Source organism: Saimiri boliviensis, chromosome 10, assembly GCF_048565385.1.
Source record: "Saimiri boliviensis isolate mSaiBol1 chromosome 10, mSaiBol1.pri, whole genome shotgun sequence".
NCBI classification, from domain to species: Eukaryota; Metazoa; Chordata; class Mammalia; order Primates; family Cebidae; genus Saimiri; species Saimiri boliviensis.
The window spans coordinates 18,525,872-18,553,492 of NC_133458.1; the positions used below are offsets into that span (position 1 = coordinate 18,525,872).

General features: G+C 44.1%; 1 protein-coding gene across 1 annotated transcript in view; it reads left to right on the forward strand.

The window, feature by feature from the left end:
• Nucleotides 1-27,621, forward strand: part of ZC3HAV1 (zinc finger CCCH-type containing, antiviral 1) — a 68,144-nt gene that overhangs the window by 17,819 nt on the left and 22,704 nt on the right. Inside the window, exons 2-7 of the mRNA XM_010340369.3 lie at nucleotides 5,250-5,385; nucleotides 11,535-11,787; nucleotides 17,457-18,227; nucleotides 19,363-19,464; nucleotides 20,324-20,447; nucleotides 23,915-24,089. Coding sequence (XP_010338671.2) covers nucleotides 5,250-5,385; nucleotides 11,535-11,787; nucleotides 17,457-18,227; nucleotides 19,363-19,464; nucleotides 20,324-20,447; nucleotides 23,915-24,089 — 1,561 coding nt within the window. The remainder of the gene's footprint in view (nucleotides 1-5,249; nucleotides 5,386-11,534; nucleotides 11,788-17,456; nucleotides 18,228-19,362; nucleotides 19,465-20,323; nucleotides 20,448-23,914; nucleotides 24,090-27,621) is intronic.

Sequence of the window (27,621 nt, forward strand, 5' to 3'; positions counted from 1 at the left end):
GGCTCAAGCCTGTAATCCCAGCACTTTGGGAGGCTGAGGCGGGTGGATCACGAGGTCAAGAGATCGAGACCATCCTGGTCAACATGGTGAAACCCCGTATCTACTAAAGATACAAAAAAATTAGCTGGGCATGGTGGCACGTGCCTGTAATCCCAGCTACTCAGGAGGCTGAGGCAGGAGAATTGCTTGAACCCAGGAGGCAGAGGTTGCGGTGAGCCGAGATCGCGCCATTGCACTCCAGCCTGGGTAACAAGAGCGAAACTCCGTCTCAAAAAAAAAAAAAAAAAAAAAAAAAAAAGCTTAATTCTTAGAGCATAACTGTTACCTGGATGTTTACATTTTCAAAAAAAGCATCAATTTTGATAAGATCATTTTGCATTTCTATTTACCAGTGACAATTAAAAAATAATAGTGCAACAGATAATCAATATTTGGGAAATGAAAGAGAGCTATTAAAAGAAATTTAAATTCATAATAGGAAAAAACAGAATAAATGGAGAGATAAATAAATAAAACTTGAGTAAATGGAGAGATAAATAAATAAAACTTGAGTAAATGGAGAGATAAATAAATAAAACTTGAGTAAATGGAGAGATTTTCTGTTCCAGAATCAGAAGATTTAAAGAAGTTAACATTGATGTACTACTTAATATCCAACCTAATTTATAGAGTTAATAGAAATTAAATTTCAAATATACTATTTTATGAAAATTGACATAATGTATTCCCTAATAAAATTTTTATAATGAAAATAATAGGCTGGGTGCAGTGGCTCACATCTGTAATCCCAGTGCTTTGGCAGGCCAAGGAGGGAGGATCAAAGAAAAGAAAAGAATAGTTAAGCATACTAAAGCGTTTTTTGAAAAGATGTAAGCCAATGATATGAAAAATTACTCTGTTAATATGTAAAGTATATTTAAAATGTTAACAAAGGGCCAGGCTTGGCGGCTCATGTCTGTAATCCCAGCACTTTAGGAGGCTGAGGCAGGTGGATCACCTGAGGTCAGGAGTTTGAGACCAGTCTGGCCCACATGGTGAAAGCCCCTCTCTACTAAAAATACAAAAATAATACAGGCGTGGTGGCACGTGCCTGTGATCCCAGTTACTCGGAAGGCTGAGACATGAGAATTGCTTGAGCCCAGGAAGCAGAGGTTGCAGTGAGCTGAGATGGAGCCACTGCTCTTCAGCCTGAGCGACAGAGTGAGACCCTGTCTCAAACAAAATAAAAGAGATATTGATATGATATTATAGGATAAATTGTATGAATTGGATTCAAAGCACAACAGTAGATTGATTAAAAACACAACAGCAATTACAATTGTTTTTTTTTTAATGTTTTGTTTATTTCTTAGAGACTGAGTCTTGTTCTGTCACCCAGGCTGGAGGTGCAGTGGCACGGTCATAAGCTCACTGCAGCCTCAAACTTCCAGTCTCACGTGACCCTCCCGTCTCAGCCTCCCAAGTAGCTAGTACTACAGGTACGCACCATCATGCCATGCTAATTTTTAAAAATTTTTGTAGAGGCATGGTTCTTACTATTTTGGTCTGGCTGGTCTCAAATTCCTGCCCTTAAGTGATCTTCCTGCCTTGGCTCTCAAGTGCTGGGATTATACATATGAGCCACGGTGCACAGCCCCAGTGGTTCTAAACTTGATAAAACGTTAATTAAAAAATCATCTAGGATAACGAAAAAGTAAGACAGGAATCATATATAATAGATGTAATTGAGAAAAGCTGATATAAAAATACTTATGTCCTCTGATGTCATTTATTATAATAATCTCCAGATGTTTTAAAGAATTAATATTGAAAATACCTCTTTTAAAAGTTAAACTAATTAGTATATATAAAATAGTTATCCAACTATGGTGGGTAAATTAATTTTACAACTATTAAAGCAGTAGGTTAGGGCCAGGTGTGGTGGCTCATGCCTGTAATCTCAACACTTTGGGAGGCTGAGGCGAGTGGATCACTTGAGGTCAGGAGTTTGAGACCAGCCTGGCCAACATGGTGAAACCTCCTCTCTACAAAAATACAACAATTAGCTGGGCATGGTGGTGGGCAGCTGTAATCCCAGCTACTCAGGAGGCTGAGACACAACAATTGTGTGAACCTGGGAGGTGGAGGTTGCAGTGAGAGGAGATGGTGCCACTGCACTCCCCTAGGTGACATCCCTTGGGAGACGGAGTGAGACTCAGTCTCAAAAAAATAAATAAATAAAATAAAGCAGTAGGGTAAATAATAAATGGCAAATTGGAAACAGTAATAATCTTAATCAATTCATGATAAAAAGGAAAAAAAGCAAAACTATTTGAAATAAAGCTGGTAAAAATTAATATTAAAAATATAAAGAAGAATTACAAATCTATAGGTCAGTACTCCTCTGCTAAACAGTTAAAGGATATGAACAAATAGTATAAGAGGAAACACAAGCACGAAGCCAACATTTGGGAATATTTTGGTCTTGCTAATAATGAAAGTGTGAATTAATAAAAGTATAAGTCTTCCAGGCCAGGTGTGGTGGCTCACACCTGTAATCCCAGCACTTTGGGAGGCCAAGGTGGTGGATTACTTGAGGTCGAGAGTTCAAGACAAGCCTGACCAACATGGTGAAACCCCATCTCTACTAAAAATACAAAATTAGCCGGGTATGGTGGCGCATGCCTGTAATCCTAGCTACTGGGGAGGCTGAGGCAGGAGAATTGCTTGAACCTGGTAGGCAAAGGTTGCAGTGAGCTGAGATCATGCCATTGGACTCCAGCCTAGGCAACAAGAGCAAAACTCCATCTCAAAAAAAAAGTCTTTCAAACGAAATACTTGTATTTCCTATCTATTGAAGTAGCATAGTGACAAAATTCCATGGTAATGTGAGGGAAATAGACACACTCCTAGATTGCTATTGTGTTTTCTGGACAACAGTATATCAAAATGAAACACAAGCTACTAAGAATATTATAGTCTTCTTTAAGGCAATATGCCCAAAGGAGTAACACTCAGGAAAATAATGTAAAAGAAGAAAGGTTATTTGTATGAAAATAATTGTAGCCACATTATACTAGTGAAAATCTGGGGATTATCTAACTACCTAACAACTTGATTATTGTAATAAAAACTAGAAAATAGCCGGGCGCGGTGGCTCAAGCCTGTAATCCCAGCACTTTGGGAGGCCGAGGCGGGTGGATCACGAGGTCAAGAGATCGAGACCATCCTGGTCAACATGGTGAAACCCCGTCTCTACTAAAGGTGCAAAAAATTAGCTGGGCATGGTGGCGCGTGCCTGTAATCCCAGCTACTCAGGAGGCTGAGACAGGAGAATTGCCTGAACCCAGGAGGCGGAGGTTGCGGTGAGCCGAGATCGCGCCATTGCACTCCAGCCTGGGTAACAAGAGCGAAACTCCGTCTCAAAAAAAAAAAAAACTAGAAAATACTAATATGTGGTCATATTAGTAACTACTAAGGCCATAAACCTAAGGACTTTGACTCTATCACGCATAGAATCTTTAAATTAAAAAGTGTAATGAGGCTTGGCATGCCTGTGTCCCAGCACCTTTGGAGGCCGAGGTGGGTGGATCACCTGAACCCAGAGTTTGAGACCAGACTGGGCAACATGGCAAAACCCTGTCTCTACAAAAAATTTAAAAATTAGCTGGGTATGGTGGTGCATGCTGTAGCCCCAGCTACTTGGGAGGTTGAGATGGGAAGATCACCTGAGCCTGGGAATGTCAAGGCTGCAACGAACCTGATCATACCACTGCTCTCCAACCTAGGAGAGAGACTGCGATCTTGTCTCCACAAAAAGAAATAAAAGTGGAATGAGTTTGTTATGTGGACATTGATAATGGTCAAAGTATATTTGTCTAATAAGAGCAAAAGTACTACCAGTGTTCCTCAGCGATCTCAGTCAGTGCTTCTCAGACTTTCATGTGATGAAATCAAGTGATCTGTCATGCTTCCATATTGGAAAGCTTATATTATACAACAATTCCATTATCATAGAACGTTTTATTGGACATTTTTCAGCTAAATCATTAATGTCTCAAAGTGAGGGAGATTTTACATCTTTTTTCGGTAGAGTTGTTTGAAACATACTATTAAGAGCTTGTTGCATTCCTTTGTAGTCTCAAGTAAGTATGTGCTTTGGTATACAGACATAAAGAGATACAGCAGTGAGCAATGTTATGTAATGAAAATGTTAGGAAGATGGAATTCTTTTGTCCCATTGATTTTACTGCAGTCCTGGATGTGTTTTCGTAAGTTGCTGTAAGTTTCTTGATAGGCAACCATTTTTAATAGATTTCGTTTCTTTGCCAGTCTTTTCCTCTTCGGACCCTTCTGAGCGATACACAAATTATAACTTAATGTATACTAGGGGAGGTGCTGTTTAAAGAAGTATTGCAATAATTTAGACTCAGATGTATGTATATATTTGAAGAAGATAACACCATATTCCCATTTATTTGTTTCATGAATTTATTTTACTAAAGTGTATTTTTGGCCAGGTGCAGTGGCTCATACCTGTAATTCCAGCACTTTGGGAGGCTCTGGCGGGTGGATCACCTGAGGTCAAAGAGTTCAAGACCAACCTGGCCAACATGGTGAAACCCCATCTCTACTAAAAATACAAAAAATTAGCCAGCTATTGTGGCGTGTGCCTGTAGTCCTAGCTACTCGGGAGGCTGAGACAGGAGAATTGCTTGAACCCAGGAGGTGGAGGTTGCAGTGAGCCAAGATAGTGCCATTGTACTCTAGCCTGGGCAACAGGAGAAACACTTGGTCTCAAAAATAATAATGAAGTAAAGTAAAAAAGCATACTTTTTTTTTTTTGAGATGGAGTCTTGCTCTGTCACCAGGCTGGAGTGCAGTGGTGTGATCTTGGTTCACTGCCACCTCTGCCTCCTGATTCAAGCAATTCTCCTGGCTCAGCCTCCCGAGTAGCTGGGACTACAGGTACTCACCACCATGCCCACCTAATTTTTGTATTTTTAGTAGAGACAGGCTTTTATCATGTTGGCCAGGCTGGTCTCCATCTCTTGATCTTGTGATCTGCCCACCTAGGACTCCTAAAGTGGTGGGATTACAGGCGTGAGCCATCTTGCCTGGCTGAAGTGTATTCTTTAAGCAGAACCGACCTGTGTCTGTTATCAAAGGATACGGGCATGGGTCTTTGCTAACTGAAAGTTTTATGGCTGATTTCTGTTTCTTTACATCTGTGGAGTAGAAATATTGACCACTGTCATGTTTTCTTTCAGGAATTTATGCAAATATTCTCATGAGGTCCTCTCAGAAGATAACTTCAGAGTCCTGAAAAATCATGAACTTTCTGGACTTAACCAAGAGGAATTAGCAGTGCTCCTTGTCCAAAGTGATCCTTTTTTTATGCCTGAGGTAAGTTGTGATTCCTCAGTTTAAGGAGGGAGAATATTACTGTCAGTATTGCATCACAGATATTTTGGAGATATCTGTGATACAGATGCAGCAGAGAAAATTCAAAGTTAACACCAGGACTCTGCAGGTGGCAGTTGAGGCCGTTGCTGAGTGACCTAAGAGATCTCGGAAATTTCCTATTTGAGGTTTTATAAGAATTTGAGTCTGGAATACCCCTTCCACCAGGCTGCAAGGGAACCCTGTGTGAGTAATTATGAGCTGAAGATCTGATAGTAGTCAGACTACTTGATGCTTTAAATCAAGGTGGCTTCTTGGAGGAGATGGGCTTCGGAGTGAGGTTTGGATGATGGCAGGGAAGATGAGGGTATGGGCTAAGCTGTTGTAACAGAGACCCCCTCAAAATACAGTGATTCAAATAAAGTGTAATTTTCTTTGACTATCAGTTGGTAATCTAGGTCAGGGGTCAGCAAGGTACAGCCCAGAGGCCAAATCTGGCCTGCCACCTGGTTTGTTTTTTTTTTTAAGATGGAATCTTTTTCTGTCACCCAGGCTGGAGTGCAGTGGTGTGATCTCAACTCACTGCAACCTCCGCCTCCTGGGTTTAAGAGATTCTCTTGCCTCCTCCTCCCAAGTAGCAGGGATTACAGGTGCCTGTTACCATGCCTGGCTAATTTTTACATTTTAGTACAGACGGGGTTTCACCACATTGGCCAAGCTGGTCTCGAATTCCCAACCTCAAGTGATCTGCCCACCTCAGCCTCCCAAAGTGTTGGGATTACAGGTGTGAGCCACTGTGCCCAGCCCAATTTTTTAAACAAAGTTTTACTGGAACACAACCACGCCTATTTGTTTATGACTGCTTTCAACCTGCAAGGGTGAGCTGAGTAGTTGCAATAGAAATAGAATGGCCTGCAAAGCCTGAAATATTTCCTATCTGATCCTTTATGGGAAAGGTTGCCAAGTCTTGGTTTTCCCTGGATATGGATAGGAGGGTAGCCTGAGTAGCCTGAGTTGTCAGGCAGCTAGATTCAATGATGTCATCAAGGGACTCAGGCCAGTAGGTCAGCTCTGTTATCTTCAAAATGTGGCTTCCGTCTCTGAGTACAATGAGTCTGTACTCGTCACCATTTTCTAGCCAGTGGGAATGTAGAAAGGAGGCAAATGGAAGGCAAGCAGTTTCCTTTCTTAAAAGATGTGACATGGACATTGTATATGGCACATCTGTTCAGTTGCATTGGCTAGAGATTATTACATGTCGTACTTAGCTGAAAGGGAGTCTGGGAAATGTAGTTTCTGTCTGGGTAACCACGTATCTACCTAAAACTTGGGAGCTTCTATTACTAGAAGAAAGATGGGGACAATGGTAGATAATTAATAGTTTCATCCATTCAGGAATATAGACTTAAGGATCAGAGGATACTGTTTAAAGCCTGGTATTTGGCCTGGTAAAATCCATAAATAGAGAAGTTAGCTTTACAGTTAAAGAGAGGCATAAAACATAATGGAAGACCCAGATGGGTGAGTAGAAAGGATGGGGAAAATGTAAACAAGGTTGAAAATCAGATGCACTTTTTTTTTTTTTTTTTTTGAGACAGGGTCTTGCTCTGTCACCTTGGCTGGAGTTCAGTGGCACAATCAGGGCTCATTGCAGCCTTGACCTCCTGGTCTCAAGTTATCCTTTTGCCTAAGCCCCCCAAGTATCTGGAACTAAAGGCCTGTACTACCATTGCTGGCTTTTTTTTTTTTTTTAAATTTTAGTAGGGACAGGGTCTCACTATGTTGCCCAGGGTGGTCTTGAACTCCTGAGCTCAAGCGATCCTCCTGCCTCAGCCTCTCAAAGTACAGGGATTATAGGCGTGAGCTACAGCACCCAGCTCAGATACCCTTTTATATACAATAAGATAGCTGTTGGGGACTTCTGGAGGCTGAAACACTTTTTGACTCTGAGCTCAGTGTGTTTCCCTAAGAACTTAAAAAACCTATAATATGGCCGGGCACGGTGGCTCACTCCTATAATCCCAGCACTTTGGGAGGCCGAGACGGGTGGATCACGAGGTCAAGAGATCAAGACCGTCCTGGTCAACATGGTGAAACCCCGTCTCTACTAAAAATACAAAAATTAGCTGGGCGTGGTGGTGCGTGCCTGTAGTTCCAGCTTCTCGGGAGGCTGAGGCAGGAGAATTGCCTGAACCCAGGAGACGGAAGTTGCGGTGAGCTGAGATCACGCCATTGCACTCCAGCCTGGGTAACAAGAGCGAAACTCCGTCTCAAAAAAAAAAAACAAAAAACAAAAAAAACCCCAAAAAACCTATAATATGAGAAGTGATTTTGAGTTGGCCACTGAGCTCAGGAGAGATATGAATGCAAGACACGTTATAAAGACTTGTTGGGTGTTGGGTGGGGGGAATATGTCCCATTCCCTCCCCAGCCCCATGCATTCTTCTATCTAGATACTTGGATTTGTTTCTCTCTCTCTCTCCGTCTTTCTCTGTCTCTCTGTCTCATTTCCAGGAGCCCAAGGTTTAAAGGTCTTATCTTGGGATGCCCATGACCTTTGGCCTGGATGCTAGCCCAGTCCCCATGCCTACTAGCATGGGAAAAATCCTTACACAGCATGGGAAAAATGTCAACCCCATTAAAGCTCCCACCGACAATCAGAGACATCCCATCCTTTTCCTTTCATTGAGAGAATGACAAGATGAAGTCTTGCCATGGCACCTGAGAGAAGAGTGTTTTGTGGTCTATCCTTAGTCCAGTGTTAACCTGGAAGGTTAGAAAGGCCGTTCATTCATCATGTCTGCTCCCTGCTTTGGTCCTTCAAAAGCAACAGGTACTTTTAACATCGGGCCACACATCTGTGTTGAGTCCCTGGAGAATAAGCAGACTCTTTCTGTATTAGTCCCTTTTCATGCTGGTATGAAGACATACCTGACACTGGGTAATTTATAAAGAAAAGAGGTTTAGTTGCCTCACAGTTCTGCATGGCTGGGGAGGCCTCGGGAAACTTACAATCATGATGGATGGCAAAACAGGAACATCTTACATGGCAGCAAGTGAGAGAAGTGAGTGCTAAGCGAAGGGGGGAGCCCTTTATAAACCATTAGCTCTCAGGAGAACTCACTCACGATCATGAGAGTAGGAGCATGAGGTAACTGCCCCCATGATTCAATTACCTCCCACCAGGTCCCTCCCATGACAAGTGGGGATTATGAGAAAAACAATTCAAGATGAGATTTGGGTGGGGACGCAGCCAAACCATATCATTTCCCTTCTCTAAGGAGGAGGTTGGCAGATAGGAGCCAATGAGAAGGTGCTGTTGCATGAAGGATACCAGGAGAGCCCGTTGACCACAGCACCATGAGGGTCCTTCTAGGAAAATGCTCCTATCATGCTTTTATCAAACAGTGCAAAGAAGAGGTTGGCGTCATCCGAGTTTCCCTTTCCGTTGTTAGAATTCAGTACCCACAATTAGAGGGGGAGGTGGGGTGGGGAGGTTCTAGCCTGAAGCTTATTTTTAGCTAATAATTTAATTGCCATTTTCCACTTGTCGGAGTTAAGATCCCAGACTGGGGGGCTGCATTATTTCTTGAACTAGAGGTCTGAGGAGCTGGTTTCTGGAGTTAGGATGAGTTACTATTGTTGGCATAAGTTTTTGTTTTGAGAATGCTGGGCAAGAGAAGGCTCTAAAGGAGTGTTTTAACATGGGGGAGTCGGATGGAATTTTTTAGGACTTTGGCAGGAGGAGTCAGCCAGAGTTCAGCTGATTTCAAGAAGAGTTGGTCCAGGATGGCTCTCTAAAGAGGGAGAAATTATCCCTGCAGATTTGCAGCTGTTGTTTGGGTGATTTGGATTTTTTTGTTTTCTTTTTTGTGATGGAGTCTCACTCTGTCTCCTAGGCTGGAGTGCAGAGGCGTGATGTAAGCTCACTGCAGCCTCCGCTTCCTGGGTTCAAGCAATTCTTCTGCCTCAGCCTCCCAAGTAGCTGGATTACAGGCATGTGCCACCACACCTGGCTAAATTTTTGTATTTTTAATAGAGACGGGGTTTCACCATGTTGGCCAGGCTGGTCTTGAACCCCTGACCTCAGGTGATCCTCCTGCCTTGGCCTCCCAAAGTGCTGGGATTACAGGTGTGAGCCACCATGCCTGGCCAATTTGGATTTTATCAGAAGGGATGAGGAGAAAGAAAGGGGTTAAGTGCAAGAGGGAGTATAGAGAAACAGCTTTGTGGTTTGCGGGGTGTGAGATGGGGACTGAAGGGGAATTTTCCAGCCACTTCATTCGTTGTTTTATATTTCTTCAACTAATGTTTAAGAGCACCTGCAAGTGTGAGGCACTATGTTAAAATACTGGCGGTAAACAGTGGGAAACCGTACTTCCTGCCCTAAAGAACTTTACATATTCATACTTTTTTATTTTGCTTTGACCTGTGAGAACATAAAAAGATCAGGCAAACCTGACTGCCTGGTATACAAACTTGTATAATTGAAATGTGCTTATTAAAGAAAGAAATGCTTTCATTTGTTCTGGCCTAGTGAAGGCAGGAGCATTCTTGCTTAATATCAGCGTGGGAATAGGAATGTTACCAAAACATCATTTGTGAAGCTAATGGTGCTTTTTTGCTATAGCTCAAACTTTAGCATATGTCAGAATCACCCAGAAGGTCTGTTAAAACACCGACTGTTGGCCCCACCTCTGATGGTTATGACTCCGGATACGGGCAAGTGCCTGAAGATCTGCATTTCTAACAAGTTTACGGTGCTGCTGATGGTGCTGGTCCGGGGACCACACTTTGAGAATTGCTTCTGGAGTCTGGAATCTGGATAATAGACTTGACAGCAGTTACATATATCTATTTGTTTTATTTTATTTTTTTTGAGACGGGAGTCTTGCTCTGTTGCCAGGCTGCAGTGCAGTGGTGTGATCTCGGCTCACTGCAACCTCCACCTCCCAGGTTAAAGCAATTCCCCTGCCTCAGCCTCCCAAGTAGCTGAGATTACAGGCACACACCCCCACGCCTGACTAACTTTTTGTATTTTAGCAGAGATGGGGTTTCACCATGTTGACCAGGATGGTCTCGATCTCCTGACCCTGTGATCTGCCTGTCTTGGCCTCCCAGAGTGCTGGGGTTACAGGCATGAGCCACCGTGCCCAGCACATATATCTGTTTGAATCAGATTTTACTCGTTGTCCATGTGGCTAACTCATTGCTAGTGGGGTTTGAATCATGCACGGCTTTGTCATCTGGACAGATCACAGTGAATCATACTGATCTGGTTTGCTCAGAATCTAGTGAAACAACTTAGAAATGTTTTAATCATTAAAATGTCTGAAATTCAGGTTTCTTACTCATTATATTGATTTCCTTATTTCACGGTTCAACACTTGCATCACACTTTATATTTTGCATAACACATTTATTAAGTTTTGTTATTTAGTCTGCTTAACAACTTGGTTCATGTGGACAGAACGAATCCTTTCCTCCTGTCACAGCAAAGGAAATGGAGGCTGGGAGTAGGCCAGGGATCCCTTGAGGTTCCAAAGCTGCTTCCAGGACCTCAGATTTTAAAACCAGCATCCTCCAGTTCTGTATCATATGGCCTGGCCCTAGCTGCAGTATTCTTTCTGCCCTCTTTCCAGTAGGAACTATGTCTCTTCAGAGCTAGTCATGTACCTGTGTCTATTTAGATGGAAATATAAAACTTAACTTCTTTAGGCGACCTTTTGATCAATTTCATTCTGCCCAGCAGAGACTAAATTCTGGATTTCCAAACAGTTGCAGGTAAGACCTATGTGTCCTTTTCATTGCAAGGTGAGTTGATAACCAAAGATGACCCTGCCTGTGCTGGGTTCCTTCATGATATAGGGCTCACTTTGGGTCCTGTTTGTAGCTAACCAGCTTATATTGATTCTTCTAAGGGTTATTAAATTCATCAGTATCTTTTAGTTATTCTGTAAGCTTCTTCTGCCCCACGTAAATCATCAATTCAATGTGACTCATCAAAGATTGCAGATATGCACGTGTTTTTCCTCCTTTGGTATATCCCTGCTTGCTTCAGAGGTTTTTAATGCATGTGAGCTTGCCTTCATGAATGTTCAGCAGATATAAGAAGGGGTTTTGAATCTGGCTGTTGTTTCTCCCTTCTGTAGATATGCAAAAGCTATAAGGGAGAGGGTCGACAGCAGATTTGTAGCCAGCAGCCACCGTGTGCAAGACTCCACATCTGTGACCACTTCACGCGAGGGAACTGTCGTTTTCCCAACTGCCTCCGGTCCCATAACCTGATGGACAGAAAGGTGCTGGCCATCATGAGGGAGCATGGACTGAGCCCCGACGTGGTCCAGAACATCCAGGACATCTGCAACAGCAAGCACATGCAGAAGAACGCCATGGGGCCCAGAGGTAAAGGCCGTTTGTTTTTCAATTGTGTGAATTTTTTTTTTTTTTTTTTGAGATGAAGTCTCGCTCTGTCACCTAGGCTGGAGTGCAGTGGTGCGATCTCAGCTCACTGCAACCTCTGCCTCCCGGGTTCAAGCAATTCTCCTGCCTCAGCCTTCTGAGTAGCTGGGATTACAGGTGTGAACCATCACACCCAGCTACTTTTTGTATAAATTAGAGACGGGATTTCACCGTGTTTGTCAGGCTGGCCTTGAACTCCTGAGCTAAGGTGATCCGTCTGCCTCAGCCTTTCACAGTTGTGGGATTACAGGTGTGAGCCACTGCACCTGGCCAATTGTGTGAACTTTCAAATCAGCAGAAATAGCAAGGAAAGAAAAGCTTTGTCATAATCACGCTACCTTGCCACATAAAACTCTTCATTTTCCCTTCCAAACTTCATGCATATGCATACATCATTTTACATAATTATTATCATAGCATGCATGCAATGTTCGCCATTCAATTTTTATGCTTAGCTCTGTTGCCCCCTGTCCCCTACCATGTTTAAAAAGCATATATATTGGCCAGGCGCAGTGGCTTCCGCCTGTAATCCCAGAACTTTGGGAGACCGAGGTGGACAGATCACAAGGTCAGGAGTTCGAGACCAGCCTGGCCAATATGGTGAAATCTGTCTCTACTAAAAATACAAAAATTAGCTGGGCGTGGTGGTGGGCACCTGTAATCCCAGCTACTCGGAAGACTGAGGCAGGAGAATCGCTTCAACCCAGGAGGGGGATGTTGCAGTGAGCTGAGGTCGCGCCACTGCACTCAGCCAGGGTGACAGAGCAAGACTCCATCTCAAAAACAACAACAACAACAACAACAACAAAAGTATATCATTTTTCTAAAGGCTAATTAATAAAGCTTTTTTTTAAGGAAAAGAAACAAACATAAAATTGTTTAGATTTACCAGCTGTTAACATTTTGTCCCAATTGCTTTAGCTCTTTCTTTCTCTGTATATCTACATCCAGCTACTCACACACATGGAACATTTTGGTGGTTAAAGCATTTAATATATGCAAATATCATGACATTTTACACCTGAATATATCAGCATGTATCTCCTCAAAACAAGGCCGTTCTCTTACATAATCATAAGACAATTAATACCAAAAATTTATTACTGATGCAAAACTATGTACGATTTAATTTATGGTCCTCAGTGCCATTAAAAAAAATTATATGTATATATATAAATTTCTAAAAAAAAAAAACCACACAATAACTCCCATTCTCTGCTTTCCCCAGCCCCTGGCAACTAACATTCTGCTTTCTGTTTGTATGAATTTGACAACCCTAGGAAACTCACATAAGTGGAATCGTACACTATTTATCCTTTTCTGACTGGCTTATTTCACTGACATGATGTCCTCAGGGTTTATCCATGTTATAGCATATGTCAGAATGAATAATATTTCATCGTATGTATATAATCATATTTTATTTATCCGTTCATCTGTCGATGGACATTTGGGTCACTTCCAGTTTGAATAATGCTGCTATAAATGTGGTGTCCAGATACCACTTTGAGACACTGTTTTCACTTTTTTGGGGTATATAATCAGAAGTAGAATTGCTGAATCATATGGTAATTCTGTGTTTAATTTTTTGAGGAACGATCATACTGTTTTTTGTAGCAGCCATGCCATTTCTCATTTCTGCCGGCAGTGCCCACAGATTCAAATTTCTCATATCCTCTTTATCGTTTTGTGTTTTCTGATTTTCCTAAGGTGTATGAGGTGCTGCTATTACTTTTTGAGATAGTGTCACTCTGTCATCCAGACTGGAGTTTAGTGGTGCGATTTCGGCTCACTGCAATGGCTGCCTCCCGGGTTCAAGTGATTCTCCTACCTCAGTCTCCCAAGTGGCTGGGATTACAGAGTGCATCCCACCATGCCTGGCTAATTTGTGTATTTTTAGTAGAGACAGGGTTTCACCATGTTGGCCAGGCTGGTCTTGAACACCTGACCTCAAGTCCATCCACCTCAGCCTCCCAAAGTGCTGAGATTACAGGTGTGAGCCACTGCACCTGGCCAAGTGCTGCTATTTCTAAAGCATTTTCATATTATATAATAGCATTTATTTTTTATTTTTTATTTTTTATTTTTATTTTTTTTTGAGACGGAATTTTCACTCTTGTTACCCAGGCTGGAGTGCAATGGCGCGATCTCGGCTCACCGCAACTTCCGCCTCTTGGGTTCAGGCAATTCTCCTGCCTCAGCCTCCTGAGTAGCTGGGATTACAGACACGCGCCACCATGCCCAGCTAATTTTTTGTATTTTTAGTAGAGACGGGGTTTCACCGTGTTGACCAGGATGGTCTTGATCTCTCGACCTCGTGATCCACCCGCCTCGGCCTCCCAAAGTGCTGGGATTACAGGCTTGAGCCACCGCGCCCGGCTCAATAGCATTTATTTTTAATGTCATTATGAAAGTGGATGTAGAAAAGGTGAATTTTATGAAGCAGGTAGAATACAGTGTTGTAAGATTCTGTGCAAAGTATTGAACAATTATACCTTCTTATATCTGGAAAATGGTTTATCATTTACAAGGGACTTTCACCCCAAATCAACATCTTGTCATTGTTCCTTACGGTGAAACCACAAAGAAAGGCAGATATATCATTTATTAGCCTTACTTAAGGGGATAAAGAAACTGAGGCTCAGAAATTTTAAGCAACTTTTATTGCAAGCAGCCTCAGATCATAAGAATGAAGGATAACGTAACGAAGAAATAAAAGGTCACATTTTCAAGGCCTCACACCACTAGAAAGTAGCAGAGGCCATGTTCTGATCCCCGTGTCTAATGCTTCTTCTCCCAAGTGGTCTCTAAACAGGGGAGTGTCTGGACGGGGTTTTGGTGTAGTTTCTCAATGCAAACTTATTGTGAGTGAGAAAGATCTGTATATATTTTCACTTCTAGTTCATCTCCTGAGTTAAGCTGTTTCTTGATAGGAGGGTATTTGCTTTTATTACGTTACTGCTGCCCCCTAGGTTTGGAAGAGAAAAAATGTCTCTTCTTACCCCTTCCCTACACACAAAAACACAACTCACACTGTTGTACCCGAGCGAGTCAAGGAATGTGCCACACACTGAGATTGAATTATGAGTCCTTTATTATATTGGCGACCAAGAGGTGGCTAATGCCCCAAATTCTCTCTTCCCCTGAGAAAAAGTTGGGTGGTTTTTTATATCCTAGTTTTAAAAGGGACAGGGAACTTAGCTGAAGCAAATTTTTTACAAAAGCAGAGTAAGCAAAAAAGTTAAAAGATAAACTGGTACATGAGAAATAAAACAGTGCCAGGTTCGAGGGGTAAAGTTGTCATGAAAGACGTAGAACTTACAGATAATGGGGGCTCTGGGCGCTCGACGGCATCTGCATTCCCGGGCTCCGCTGGTACCACTTAACTCGGCCTGTTATCAACAAATGCATTCCTGAGGTGCCCAGTGTCAGCCTGCACCGGCTACATACTACAGTTACATACTTAATGGTGGGAAAATAACTAAAATGAAGAAGCTAAGATGGAGTCTGTCCAGCTCAAGGAGCTAACATAAAGCCTGAACAGCTTTTAGTCTGAGAAAGAGAGAGAGTTAGTTTTAGCTGGCAAAAAGCAGGTTGTCACACCAGCACACACATACACACACACACCCCAAATAAACATCGCATGCATGCGTGCCACACACACACATGAACACACATGTATGCTTCACATTCACACACCACATGTGCCTCAAACACGGACATGCACATCTTCCACATGTACCCCCAGCACACACACACACACACACACACACACACACACACACACACCCCAGATGAACATCACATGCATGCACGCCACACACACATTCCACACACCCTCACAAACACACCCTTCCTCCTTCCTTCCTCCCTGCTTCCAGGAGGATGTGACTCATCAAGTTTCTAGAGAAAGGCCAGTTCCCTCCAGGCTACACTGCTTTGTTGATGTTGACTTCTTATAGGCTTTGGGCCTTGTGGGATGGGATGAAGAAAACTGGAAAAATTTCTAACTGAAACAAAGTTAGGCTTTTAGACTGTGGTTTCATTTTCCATTGGTTTGTTTGAAGCATTGTGAATCTTGTCAATCATCAGGTACACCCATATCACAATAAGGGCAAAATCGAATGCTTTCTGGAAAATCTCTGATTCTCCCCAGTCTATCTCTCCATTCACCGTAGTGGTAGATGTTGACTCAGGATCAGGAGATAGTGGACAGCCCCACCTAAAAGCTTTGGGGTTTGGGAGCTACTTTGAGTCGCCGAAGAGAGCCACGGTCTCACTATCATCCTAGGCCGTGGAATGGTGTGCTCTGCCGTACAGGCAGAATGTCAAGATTCTTTCTTTTTTTTTTTCTTTGAGATGGAGTCTCGCTTTCTCACCAGGTGGGAGTGCAGTGGTGTGAGCCTGGCTCACTGCAACTTCTGTTTTACTATTTCAAGCAATTCTCCTGCCTCAGCCTCTCGAGTAGCTGAGACTACAGGCATGCGCCACCACACCTGGCTAATTTTTTGTATTTTTAGTAGAGACGGGGTTTCACCATGTTGACCAGGATGGTCTCTATCTCTTGACCTTGTGATCTGCCTGCCTCGGCCTCCTAAAGTGCTGGCATTACAGGCATGAGGCACTGTGCCCAGCCAAGATTCTTTCATCGGCTGACACAGTCGGTGAGCATCTGTAATCCCAGCTACTTAGGAGGCTGAGGTGGGAAGATCGCTGGAGCCCAGGAGTTCGAGGTTACAGTGAGCTGTGGTCGGGCCACTGCATTCCAGCCTGGGCAACAGACTGACACTCCATCTCTTTTTTTTTTTTTTTTTTTGAGACAGAGTTTCACTCTTATTACCCAGGCTGGAGTGCAATGGCGCGATCTCGGCTCACCGCAATCTCCGTCTCCTGGGTTCAAGCAATTCTCCTGCCTCAGCCTCCCGAGTAGCTGGGACTACGGGCGTGTACCACCATGCCCAGCTAATTTTTGTATTTTTAGTAGAGACGGGGTTTCACCATGTTGACCAGGATGGTCTCAATCTCTTGACCTCGTGATCCACCCGCCTCGGCCTCCCAAAGTGCTGGGATTACAGGCTTGAGCCACTGGGCCCGGCCTCACTCCATCTCTTAAAAAAAAAAAAAAATCCTGTCATTGTCAAACCACCCATCTTTAAGTTTTTTTTTTTTTTTTTTTTTTTTTGAGACGGAGTTTCGCTCTTGTTACCCAGGCTGGAGTGCAATGGCGCGATCTCGGCTCACTGCAACCTCCACCTCCTGGGCTCAGGCAATTCTCCTGCCTCAGCCTCCTAAGTAGCTGGGGTTACAGGCATGCACCACCACGCCCAGCTAGTTTTTTGTATTTTTAGTAGAGACGGGGTTTCACCATGTTGACCAGGATGGTCTCGATCTTTCGACCTCGTGATCCACCCGCCTCGGCCTCCCAAAGTGCTGGGATTACAGGCTTGAGCCACCGCGCCCGGCAAGATTTTTACACATCAGATTAGGTGAAGTAATTTGATCACACTTTGATAGCAAAGGTGGAAAAACAAAGAGAAGGAAGGGTGGTAGGAGCTCAGTCAGGTTAACTCCAATGTTTGTTATTTTGTTTCATTTTGGCTTTTTTCTCCTAGCTCCTGCGCATCGTGGAAACATGGCACATAGGGCTAGAAGCAAAAGTAGAGATCGATTCCTTCACGGAAGCCAAGAATTTCTTGCATCTGCTTCAGCATCTGCTCAGAGGACCTGCACACCTAGTCCAGATCGGATCGGCCACAGGGCTTCCCTGGAGGACGTGCCCGTAGACAATCTCACCTACAAGTTCTCGTATCTGGGGAGTCAGGCTCACACTCGGCTTCCCTCTGGCTCGTCCAAGGCTACCGATCTTGGAGGAGCAAGTCAGGCTGGGGCGAGCAGGGGGTTTTCAGAGAACGGCAGTCTACATGGCATCTTGTACGGGAATCCAGGCGACACTTACCTTGCTTCCGATTCAACACCAGCCCCCAGCTGGAAGGGCCCCACATCCTGGATGAATGACAAGGGCACCGGGAGAGAGTCTGTGTTTTCTCCCACGCTACCTGCCACCCACTCTTCTCTGGGCTGTCTGCAAACACCTGAAACTGTGACCACCAGAAAGGGCGCAGGCTTGCTTTCCTCAGACTACAGGAACATCGATGGCAAAAGTGGAACTCAGGACATGCAGCCTGGCCCTCTTTTTAATAATAATGCCGATGGAGTGGCCAAAGATATAACTTCCACAAGATCCTTAAATTACAAAAGCACAAACAGCGGTCAGAGAGAAATATCATCCCCTAGGAATCAGGACGCTGGACCTGCTTCCCGAGGTCTCCAGACCACTGGCAGAATCACAGATGGTGCTGACCCAAGAGTGGCACTTGTTAACGGTAAATACAGAGGGAAGACACTAGGCTAGTACCTTTGTCCACGATGCGCTGGATGGCTTTAGTAAAGTTGCAGATAAAACTATTGATGTAGGAAAAACGGGTGCCACTGGTTTTGGCTTAACAATGGCAGTCATGGGGGAAAAAGATACGTTACATTTGAAAGTCAGAGTCTGAGAAGCCTGGTCCCCGCCACACTTGGGGAAACGGCTGTCCCTGCACAGGTCAGCACTCTGCCTCAGTCACCTGCTGCTCTTTCCTCAAGCAACAGAGCTGCAGTCTGGGGGGCCCAGGGGCAGAACTGCACCCAGGCTCCTGTTTCCTCTGCCAGTGAGCTCACAAGGAGGACGACAGGCTCTGCTCAGTGTAAGTCACTGAAGGACAAAGAGGCCCCTGTGTCTTGAGTCTGCAGCAGAGTGGCTGTGGCTTGTGGTTTTTCCTTGAATGCTCCCCAGCAGTTTTTTTTTTTTTCTTTTTGAGATGGAGTTTCACTCTTATTGCCCAGGCTGGAGTGCAATGGCGCAATCTCAGCTCACTGCAACCTTCGCCTCCCGGGTTCGAGCGATTCTCCTGCCTCAGCCTCCTGAGTAGCTAGGACTGCAGGCACCTGCCACCATGCCTGGCTAATTTTCTATTTTTAGTAGAGACGGGGTATCTCCATGTTGGTCAGGCTGGTCTTGAACCCCCGACCTCAGGTGATCTTCCTACCTCGGCCTCCCAAAGTGCTGGGATTACAGGCATGAGCCACTGTTCCCGGCTGCTGGCAGTTCTTAAAGGGCATAAAGTCAGAGGGTTTTGGTTAAGGGGTGTTCCGGTCAGGAGACTGACTAGTGAAGACGGGAAAGGACCAACCAGTAGAACCACAGGGAATAAGCTGCCACATTTATTGACAATAGGAATATTTCAGCTATGATTTAAGAAACAAACATAGCTCTCACAGGACTCTGGGGTCCACATTTTTGTTTTATGGAGAAGCTGTCTAGACGCTCATGAGCAACACATAAATCATAGGAATTTTCTTGAACGTGGCCCCCATGTTCAGATATTTCAGATATTCTTTCCCATTGTGAGACCAAGTGCCTTGATTTTTGGTTTAAACATCAAGATCAGTATACACGCATCCTCTTTTGTTTTATAGATTCTTTATCTGATGTCACAAGTACCGCATCTTCTAGGGTGGATGATCATGGCTCAAAGGAAATTTGTCTTGACCATCTATATAAGGGCTGTCCACTTAATGGTGAGTAACCTAAGGATTTTTCTGGAAGCTTCTACCTGTTGGCCATTGTAAATAATGCCACCATGAACATGGGTAGGCAAATGTCTTCTCAAAACCCTGCTTTCAATTCTTTTGGATATATACCCAGAAGTAGAGTTGGGGATCATATAGTGCTTCTGTGTTTAATTTTTTTTTTTTTTTGGAGGAACTGTTTTTCATAGTGGCTATACCATATTTCTTTTTCTTTTCTTTTTTCTTTTTGAGGTGGAGTCTTGCTCTGTCGCCCAGGAGTGCAGTGGCATGATCTTGGCTCATTGCAACCTCTGCCTCCTGGGTTCAAACAATTCTCCTGCCTCAGCCTCCGGAGTAGCTGAGACTACAGGCGCATGCCACCACACCCAGCTAATTTTTTGTAATTTTAGTAGAGACGGGGTTTTACTATGTTGGCCAGGATGGTCTCAATCTCTTGACCTCGTGATCCTCCCGCCTTGGCCTTCCAAAGTGCTGGGATTACAAGGTGTGAGCCATCGTGCCCAGCCCAATTATTTTATTTTTAGTAGAGATAGGATTTCACCATATTGGCTAGGCTGGTCTTGAACTCCTGGCCTGAAGTGATCTGCTTGCCTCAGCCTCCCAAAGTGCTGGTATTGCAGGCGGCAGCCACCACACCCGGCCTGAAATTTTGCTTTCTGATGAATCTCCGCAGTAATGAAGGAACCTGGATAAGGGACACACAGCCGTGCCAGCAGATCTAGACGGGACCTGTCTGGCAGGGGGCAGGGCAGGCATGGATGGGGAAAGCTGGCAGTGAACTTGGCTGAATTGGTTAGAATCCCCACTCAACAGTCCCTCAGACCACCTGTTTTGTTTGTCTTTGTAGGGAGCTGCACCAAAGTCCACTTCCATCTACCTTACCGGTGGCAGATGCTTATTTCAAGAACCTGGACGGACTTCCAGTTCATGGAGCAGATCGAGGAGGCCTACTGTGACCCCCAAATCCACCTGTAAGTTGGTGGCTGTACTCTGGCTTTCAAGATCCCAGCACTATCAGAAGCATTTGTACTAGGCTTAGGGGAAAAAGAGAAATACACTTTTCCATCAGAATCCCATTCGAGTATGAGATACCTCTTGAGATAAAACTGGCAAACGCCTTCCGAGTTAATGAAGGAAAACACAGCGGGGTGAGTTTCAGGTCTACGGAGCCTGGCTAGTGCTAGAGACTGTGGGAATGTTTTCTAACTCCAATGAAATAAACAATGACATGATTACTTATTTAGTTGATAGTTGTCAATGTGTCCGGCAGAAAAAATGCCAAGGCTGGCTTGTATTCTCATCATTTCATCACAGAACTATTAAAAGTACTAATTGATGGCCGGGCGCGGTGGCTCAAGCCTGTAATCCCAGCACTTTGGGAGGCCGAGGCGGGTGGATCATGAGGTCGAGAGATCGAGACCATCCTGGTCAACATGGTGAAACCCCATCTCTACTAAAAATACAAAAAATCAGCTGGGCATGGTGGCACGTGCCTGTAATCCCAGCTACTCAGGAGGCTGAGGCAGGAGAATTGCCTGAACCCAGGAGGCGGAAGTTGCGGTGAGCTGAGATCGTGCCATTGCACTCCAGCCTGGGTAACAAGAGCGAAACTCCGTCTCAAAAAAAAAAAAAAGTACTAATTGATTTAGAACAAAAGAGTCTTTGGCTTAACTTCTTAATTTAAAAACATGATTTGAGTAATTTTATATAGTTCTAGTGTCAAAGTTTGTTGCATACTTTAGCATTTAATACCTTCCTTATGTTTGCTGTGTTCTCCAGCCTGGAGGTATCTAAGAGGGTACCTTCCATTTTTACTTCTGGCTGAGTGTGGTGGCTCATCCTATAATCCTAGCACTTTGGGAGGCTGAGGCAGGAGGATGACTTGAGCTCAGGAATTCGAGATCAGCCTGGGCAATGTGATGAAACCCTGTCTCTACCAACAATACAAAAACTAGGCAGGCATGGTAGCACACGCCTGTGGTCCCAGCTACTGGGGAGGCTGGTGTGAGAGGATCACTGGAGCCTAAGAATTTGAGGCTGCATTGAGCCGTGATCATGCCACCACACTCCAGCCTGGGTGACAGAGTGAGAGCCTGTCTCAAAAATAAATAAGTAAAAACATTTCTCCTTCTGGAAGAGCTGAAATGGGTGATAGCCATGTGACCGACCATATTTATCTATGGTGTGCAGGGACATAAGAAATATCCCAATTTTACAAGGAAATTCTTTAGGGGGAAAAGTTACATTACTTTATATGAGAATTTAGTGATTTGGGGTGGAGATTCTGTGTTGCTGCATTTTTACCACTAGAGGGTGACAGCCACTTTCTTGTTGCTGGATCTATAGTTCCTCCCTCAGGCAAGTGTAGAGCTGGTTTTCTCAACCTCAGCACTACTGACCTTTTGGGCCAGATATTTGCTGTCAGGGCTGTTTAGCACTATTCCGAGCCTCTATCCACAGGTGCCAGGAAGCACCACCCCTCCACCAGCCCCTCTGGTTGTGATAACCCAGTATGTCTTCAGATATTGTCAAATTTCCTCTGAGGTCAAAATCATTACTGATTGAGAACCGCTGATCTAAGAGGTCTTTCTAAGAGCAGAAATTCTCAAACTTCTGGTCAGAGGACTTCTCAACACTTAAAACGTATTGAGGATCCCTGGCCAGGCGCCTTGGCCCACACTTGTAATCCCAGAATTTTGGGAGGCCAAGGCAGGTGGATCACGAGGTCAGGGGTTCAAGACCAGCCAGGCCAAGATGATGAAACCCTGTCTCTACTAAAAATACAAAAATTAGCTGGGCATGGTGGCGTGCGCCTATAATCTCAGCTCAGGAGACTGAGGCAGGGAATTGCTTGAACCTGGGAGGTGGAGGTTGCAGTGAGCTGAGATCGTGCCACTGCACTCTAGCCTGGGTCTCAGTCTCAAAAAAAAAAAAAAGAAAAATGTGTTGAGGATCCCAAAGAATTTCTGGTTATGTGGAATATAGCTTTCAATATTTACCATATTAAAAATGAAAACTGAGAACAATTATATATTTGAGTCACTTAAAAATAAGAGGCCGCTGGGCGCGGTGGCTCATGCCTGTAATCCTAGCACTTTGGGAGGCCGAGGTGGGTGGATCACGAGGTCAAGAGATCGAGACCATCCTGGTCAACATGGTGAAACCCCGTCTCTACTAAAAATACAAAAAATTAGCTGGGCATGGTGGCGCGTGCCTGTAATCCCAGCTACTCAGGAGGCTGAGGCAGGAGAATTGCCTGAACCCAGGAGGCGGAGGTTGTGGTGAGCCAAGATCGCGCCATTGCACTCCAGCCTGGGTAACAAGAGCAAAACTCCATCTCACACACACACAAATAATACTAGTAATAAAAATAAGTGGCCGAGCACAGTGGCTCGCAGCTGCAATCCCAGAACTTTGGGCGGTCGAGGCAGGCAGATCACCTCAAGTCGGGAGTTTGAGATCAGCTTGACTAACATGGAGAAACCCCATCTCTACTAAAAATACAAAATTAGCCAGCTGTGGTGTTGCATGCCTGTAATTCCAGCTACTCAGGAGGCTGAGGCAGGGGAATCGCTTGAACCCGGGAGGTTGAGGTTGCAGTGAGCCAAGATTGCACCAGCCTGGGCAACAGGAGCAAAACTCTGGCTCAAAAAAAAGAAATAATAAGAATAATAAGCTTGATGTACGTTAACATAATGAACATATTTTATATAACTATATTTATGCTATATACATATTCATATATATCCATTTACTATACATACCCAGGTATATAACTATATTTGTTTATATATGCATATATAGTATTTATATGGATAATTATAAAATAACTGTTTTCCAAAACAATTTATTGAGAAGGGTTTTATATTTTTGCAAATTTCTTTAATGTCTGGCATAATAGAAGATAACTAGATTCTCATACCTGCTTCTGTATTCAATCTGCTGTGAAATCATACATTGCGTAGCCTCTGGAAAATTTATTCATGTGTTCATGAGCGAATGAAAGTGAAAGAAGGAAATAAGGTTTAATGTTATGATGAAAATAACTTTAACCTTGCCAATTTTCTGCAAGGGTCTCCACATTTTGATAACGATTTCAATAATATAAATAATTTAAGAAATTAATCAAATGTGAGTTTCTAACTTACTTTCTAACATCGAGCCAATCAGGAATTTTGTGGGCACGGGTTTATTTTGGGATATTTTCTGAGGGAAGAATATGCTTGGTGATGCCCTTAAATATGTGGTGCAGAAAAGTCACTTTTCTCTCTGCGTTTCCGTTTTTCTTTTATGTGTAGGACCTGGAGCTACAGAAAGAAAACTTGAAGATCTATTTTCGCTCTAAAAATTTAATTCTGCACTCTCATTAGGGAAGACGAGATTGTAGAAAACAGAGGTCAGTGAAACATTATGTTAACTTAATACTTTTCTCTCTCAGCTGTTCTGTAGGAAGTTATACAATCAATTTTCGGGAAATGACTTGTGGTTCCAATCGCATCCAACGCCTTTCCACTCCTTCTTCTGTCACGAAGCCAGCCAATCTTGTTTTCACCACCAAATGGATCTGGTATTGGAAGAATGAATCTGGCACATGGATTCAGTATGGAGAAGAGGTGAGTACTGTTCCTCCTTGTGGGGGAGGCCCTTGTTTAAAATTGCCAACTTAAAAAGAACACTCTTGGCTGGATGTGGTGGCTCATGCCTGTAATCCCAGCACTTTGGGAGGCTGAGGTGGGCGGATCACCTGAGGTCAGGAGTTTGAGACTAGCCTGGCCAACGTGGCGAAACTCCATCTTTACTAAAAATACAAAAATTCGCCGGTCGTGGTGGCAGGTGCCTGTAATCCCAGCTACTCGGGAGGCTGAGGGAGGAGAATCTCTTGAACCTGGGAGGTGGAGGTTGTAGTGAGCTGAGATTGCACCTCTGTACTTCAGCCTGGGAAATAGAGTGAGACTGTCGCCAAAATAAATAAATAAAATGAAATAAAATAAAAAAGAACACCATTAATAAAATGTTTGAAGGCTACGTGTTTACCCATGAAGTGTGGTTACAGGAAGTGGTATTTTTTTTACACAGCCATATTCAGGTTTTTTTCAGCAAGCATGCACTCCAATTATAATCATACATTAAAGCATATATTCATTTTTATTATTATTTTTTGAGACGGAGTTTCGCTCTTGTCATCCAGGCTGGAGTGCAATGGCGCGATCTCGGCTCACTGCAACCTCCGCCTCCTGGGTTCAAGCAATTCTCCTGCCTCAGTCTCTTGAGTAGCTGGGATTACAGGCATGCACCACCACGCCCAGCTAATTTTTGTATTTCTACTACATGTGGGGTTTCACCATGTTGGACAGGCTGGTTTTGAACTCTTTACCTCAGGTGATCTACCTACCTCGGCCTCCCAAAGTGTTGGGATTAGAGGTGTGAGCCACTGTGCCCTGCCATAGATTAATTATTTTTAAGGAACTCTTTGAGACATGTCAGCTGTACATCCGCCATTTCTCACCACCAGAGGAGACGGGGGAACCTTGACGTAGCTTTCTATGTATAAACACATAAATGTAGAGAGACTATTGCTTTGAGCTGGAAAAGAGGGTGAGAGTGAGACCTTGAATGACCATATGGATGTTGGCATGGTTAATTATACCAGGGGATGTGTTAATTCACTCAAGCAATGAAACCACATCTGGTACAGATAGTCACTAGTATTCAATCAGAGTCTGGATTTAGATGGACTTAAAAGACTGGAACTAGAAGATTCCAGGCTGACCCATAGTGGGAGCATAGAAATAGGGATGGAAGTTTAGATAAGCAGAGCTTCTGTCCCTCTGTCTCAGTGTCCCTTCCTCCCTTCAACTCACAGGATTAAAGAGTGAGAGAAACAGACCTTAAAGTAGGTAATGAAATCAGAGTGATGAGAAACAGAAAATGAAAGCAAGAGATTCAAATGAAGCCAAAGATAATGCAGGGGTCGGGGTGGGGGGTGGATCACCTGAAGTCAGGAGTTCGAGACCAGCCTGGCCAACATGGTGAAACCCCATTTTTCCTAAAAATGCAAAAACTTAGCCAGGCTAGGTGGTGGGCGCCTGTAATCCCAGCTACTCGGGAGGCTGAGGCAGGAGAATCGCTTGAACCCGGGAGATGGAGGTTGCAGCAAGCTGAGATCGCACCACTGCCCTTCGGCTTGGGTGACAGAGTGAGACTCACCGTCTCAAAAAAAAGAAAGATGTCCTCCCTATACCAGAATGAAAGCGGCCTTCGTGTCATCAAGGACAAGAAACCTGTATAAACAAACCCTATCACACAAGTCTTTATCCTCCTGGATCTGTCTCCACCCAGTGAACTTCCCTAGTCCAAGCCTCTTTGCCTCATCCCATTTTTATAATTTATGACTCTTTGTCTAATTCAGTACAAGGGTTCATCTCTGACCACAGCTTTAGTCTTCACTTTCTTAGGAAGGCTCCTGTGCCACATAAAACTTGCATTAAATAAATGTGATGCTGTTCTCCTGTTGGCCTGTCTTTTTGTATATAAATTTATGGAGTACAAATGTTATTTTGTTACAGGCATAGATTACCTGGTAGTAAAGTGAGGGTTTTTAGGGTATCATCACCTGAATAATGCGCATTGTACCCATTAAGTAATCTACTCCTGTCCCAACCTGCCCTATCCTTCTAAATCTCCATTGCTTCTCTTTCCTATTGTGGTCTTACATCAGTGTAATGCTCGGGTCCAGCCAAAACACTGTAAATGGGAAGAGGTGAAATTGTGCTTTCCCAGCAGGGCACAGTAGCTCATGGCTATAATCCGAGCACTTTGAAAGACTGAGGCAGATGGATCACCTGAGGTCGGGAGTTTGAGACCAGCCTGATCAATATAGTGAAACCTGCGTCTCTACTAAAAATACAAAAATTAGCTGGGCTGTGATGATGTATGCCTATAATCCCAGCTATTCAGGAGGCTGAAGTGGGAGAATACCTTGAACCCAGGAGACAGAGGTTGCAATGAGCCGAGATCATGCCACTGCACTGCAACCTGGGCAGCAGAGGGATACCCTGTCAAAAAGAAAAGAAAAGAAAAGAAAAGGAGACTCTGAGAGACCTGAGAGAGAGAGAGAGAGAGAGAAAGAGAGAGAGGAGAGCCTGTAAGAGAAAGAAGGAGACCCTGTCAAAAACAAAGAGAGAAAGAAAGAAGGAAGGAAGAAAGAAAGAAAAAGAAAGAGGGAAGACGGTCAAAAATAAAAAAAAAAGAAAAAGCAAGCAAGAAAGAGAAATTTTGCTTCCCCTACATACATATCATATAGGACAGCACAGAGAACATTTTCATCACCACAGAATGTTCTAGTGAACAGCGTTGGTCTAGACCTTAGAGCCTTCCTAGTCAAAGCGAGGTCCACAGACCAGAAGCATCAGCCTCAGCATCATGCAGGAGCTGGCTGAAGTACAGAATCTAAATCGCCCCGACTTTCCCGGCATCATATCTGCAGTTGATCCCTGGGGCGCTGGCGTGTGTGTCAAAGTTCGAAAGTCTCTGGCCTTTTAAGCCAGGAACAGGGTGGGTTCTACAGAGCTGAGCAGTCAGTGGATGGATACAGGACTTCAGCTGTAGGGATAGGAAATTGGGAAGTGATTCAGCTAGTGGTCAAACCAGGGGATACCAAGGTACCAGAGCTGCTCCACCCGTCCTGCATTGTGCCAGAGGTGTTTTGCCCACTTGGGCCAGAGGAAGGCATACAGTTCACCAGGCATCATCAAGTCGTGGCAACAATCTCTTTTACAATCATCCTGATAAATACTATCTACAAAGCTATGGCAGCAAGCGTCTTCATGATATGACTTAGTTGTTGGTTGCTGTCGGTTAGAACATTCTGCTAAAGTCGGCCGGGCGCAGTGGCTCAAGCCTGTAATCCCAGCACTTTGGGAGGCCGAGGCGGGTGGATCACGAGGTCAAAAGATCGAGACCATCCTGATCAACATGGTGAAACCCCGTCTCTACTAAAAATACAAAAAAATTAGCTGGGCATGGTGGCGTGTGCCTGTAATCCCAGCTACTCAGGAGGCTGAGGCAGGAGAATTGCCTGAACCCAGGAGGTGGAGGTTGCGGTGAGCCGAGATCGCGCCATTGCACTCTAGCCTGGGTAACAAG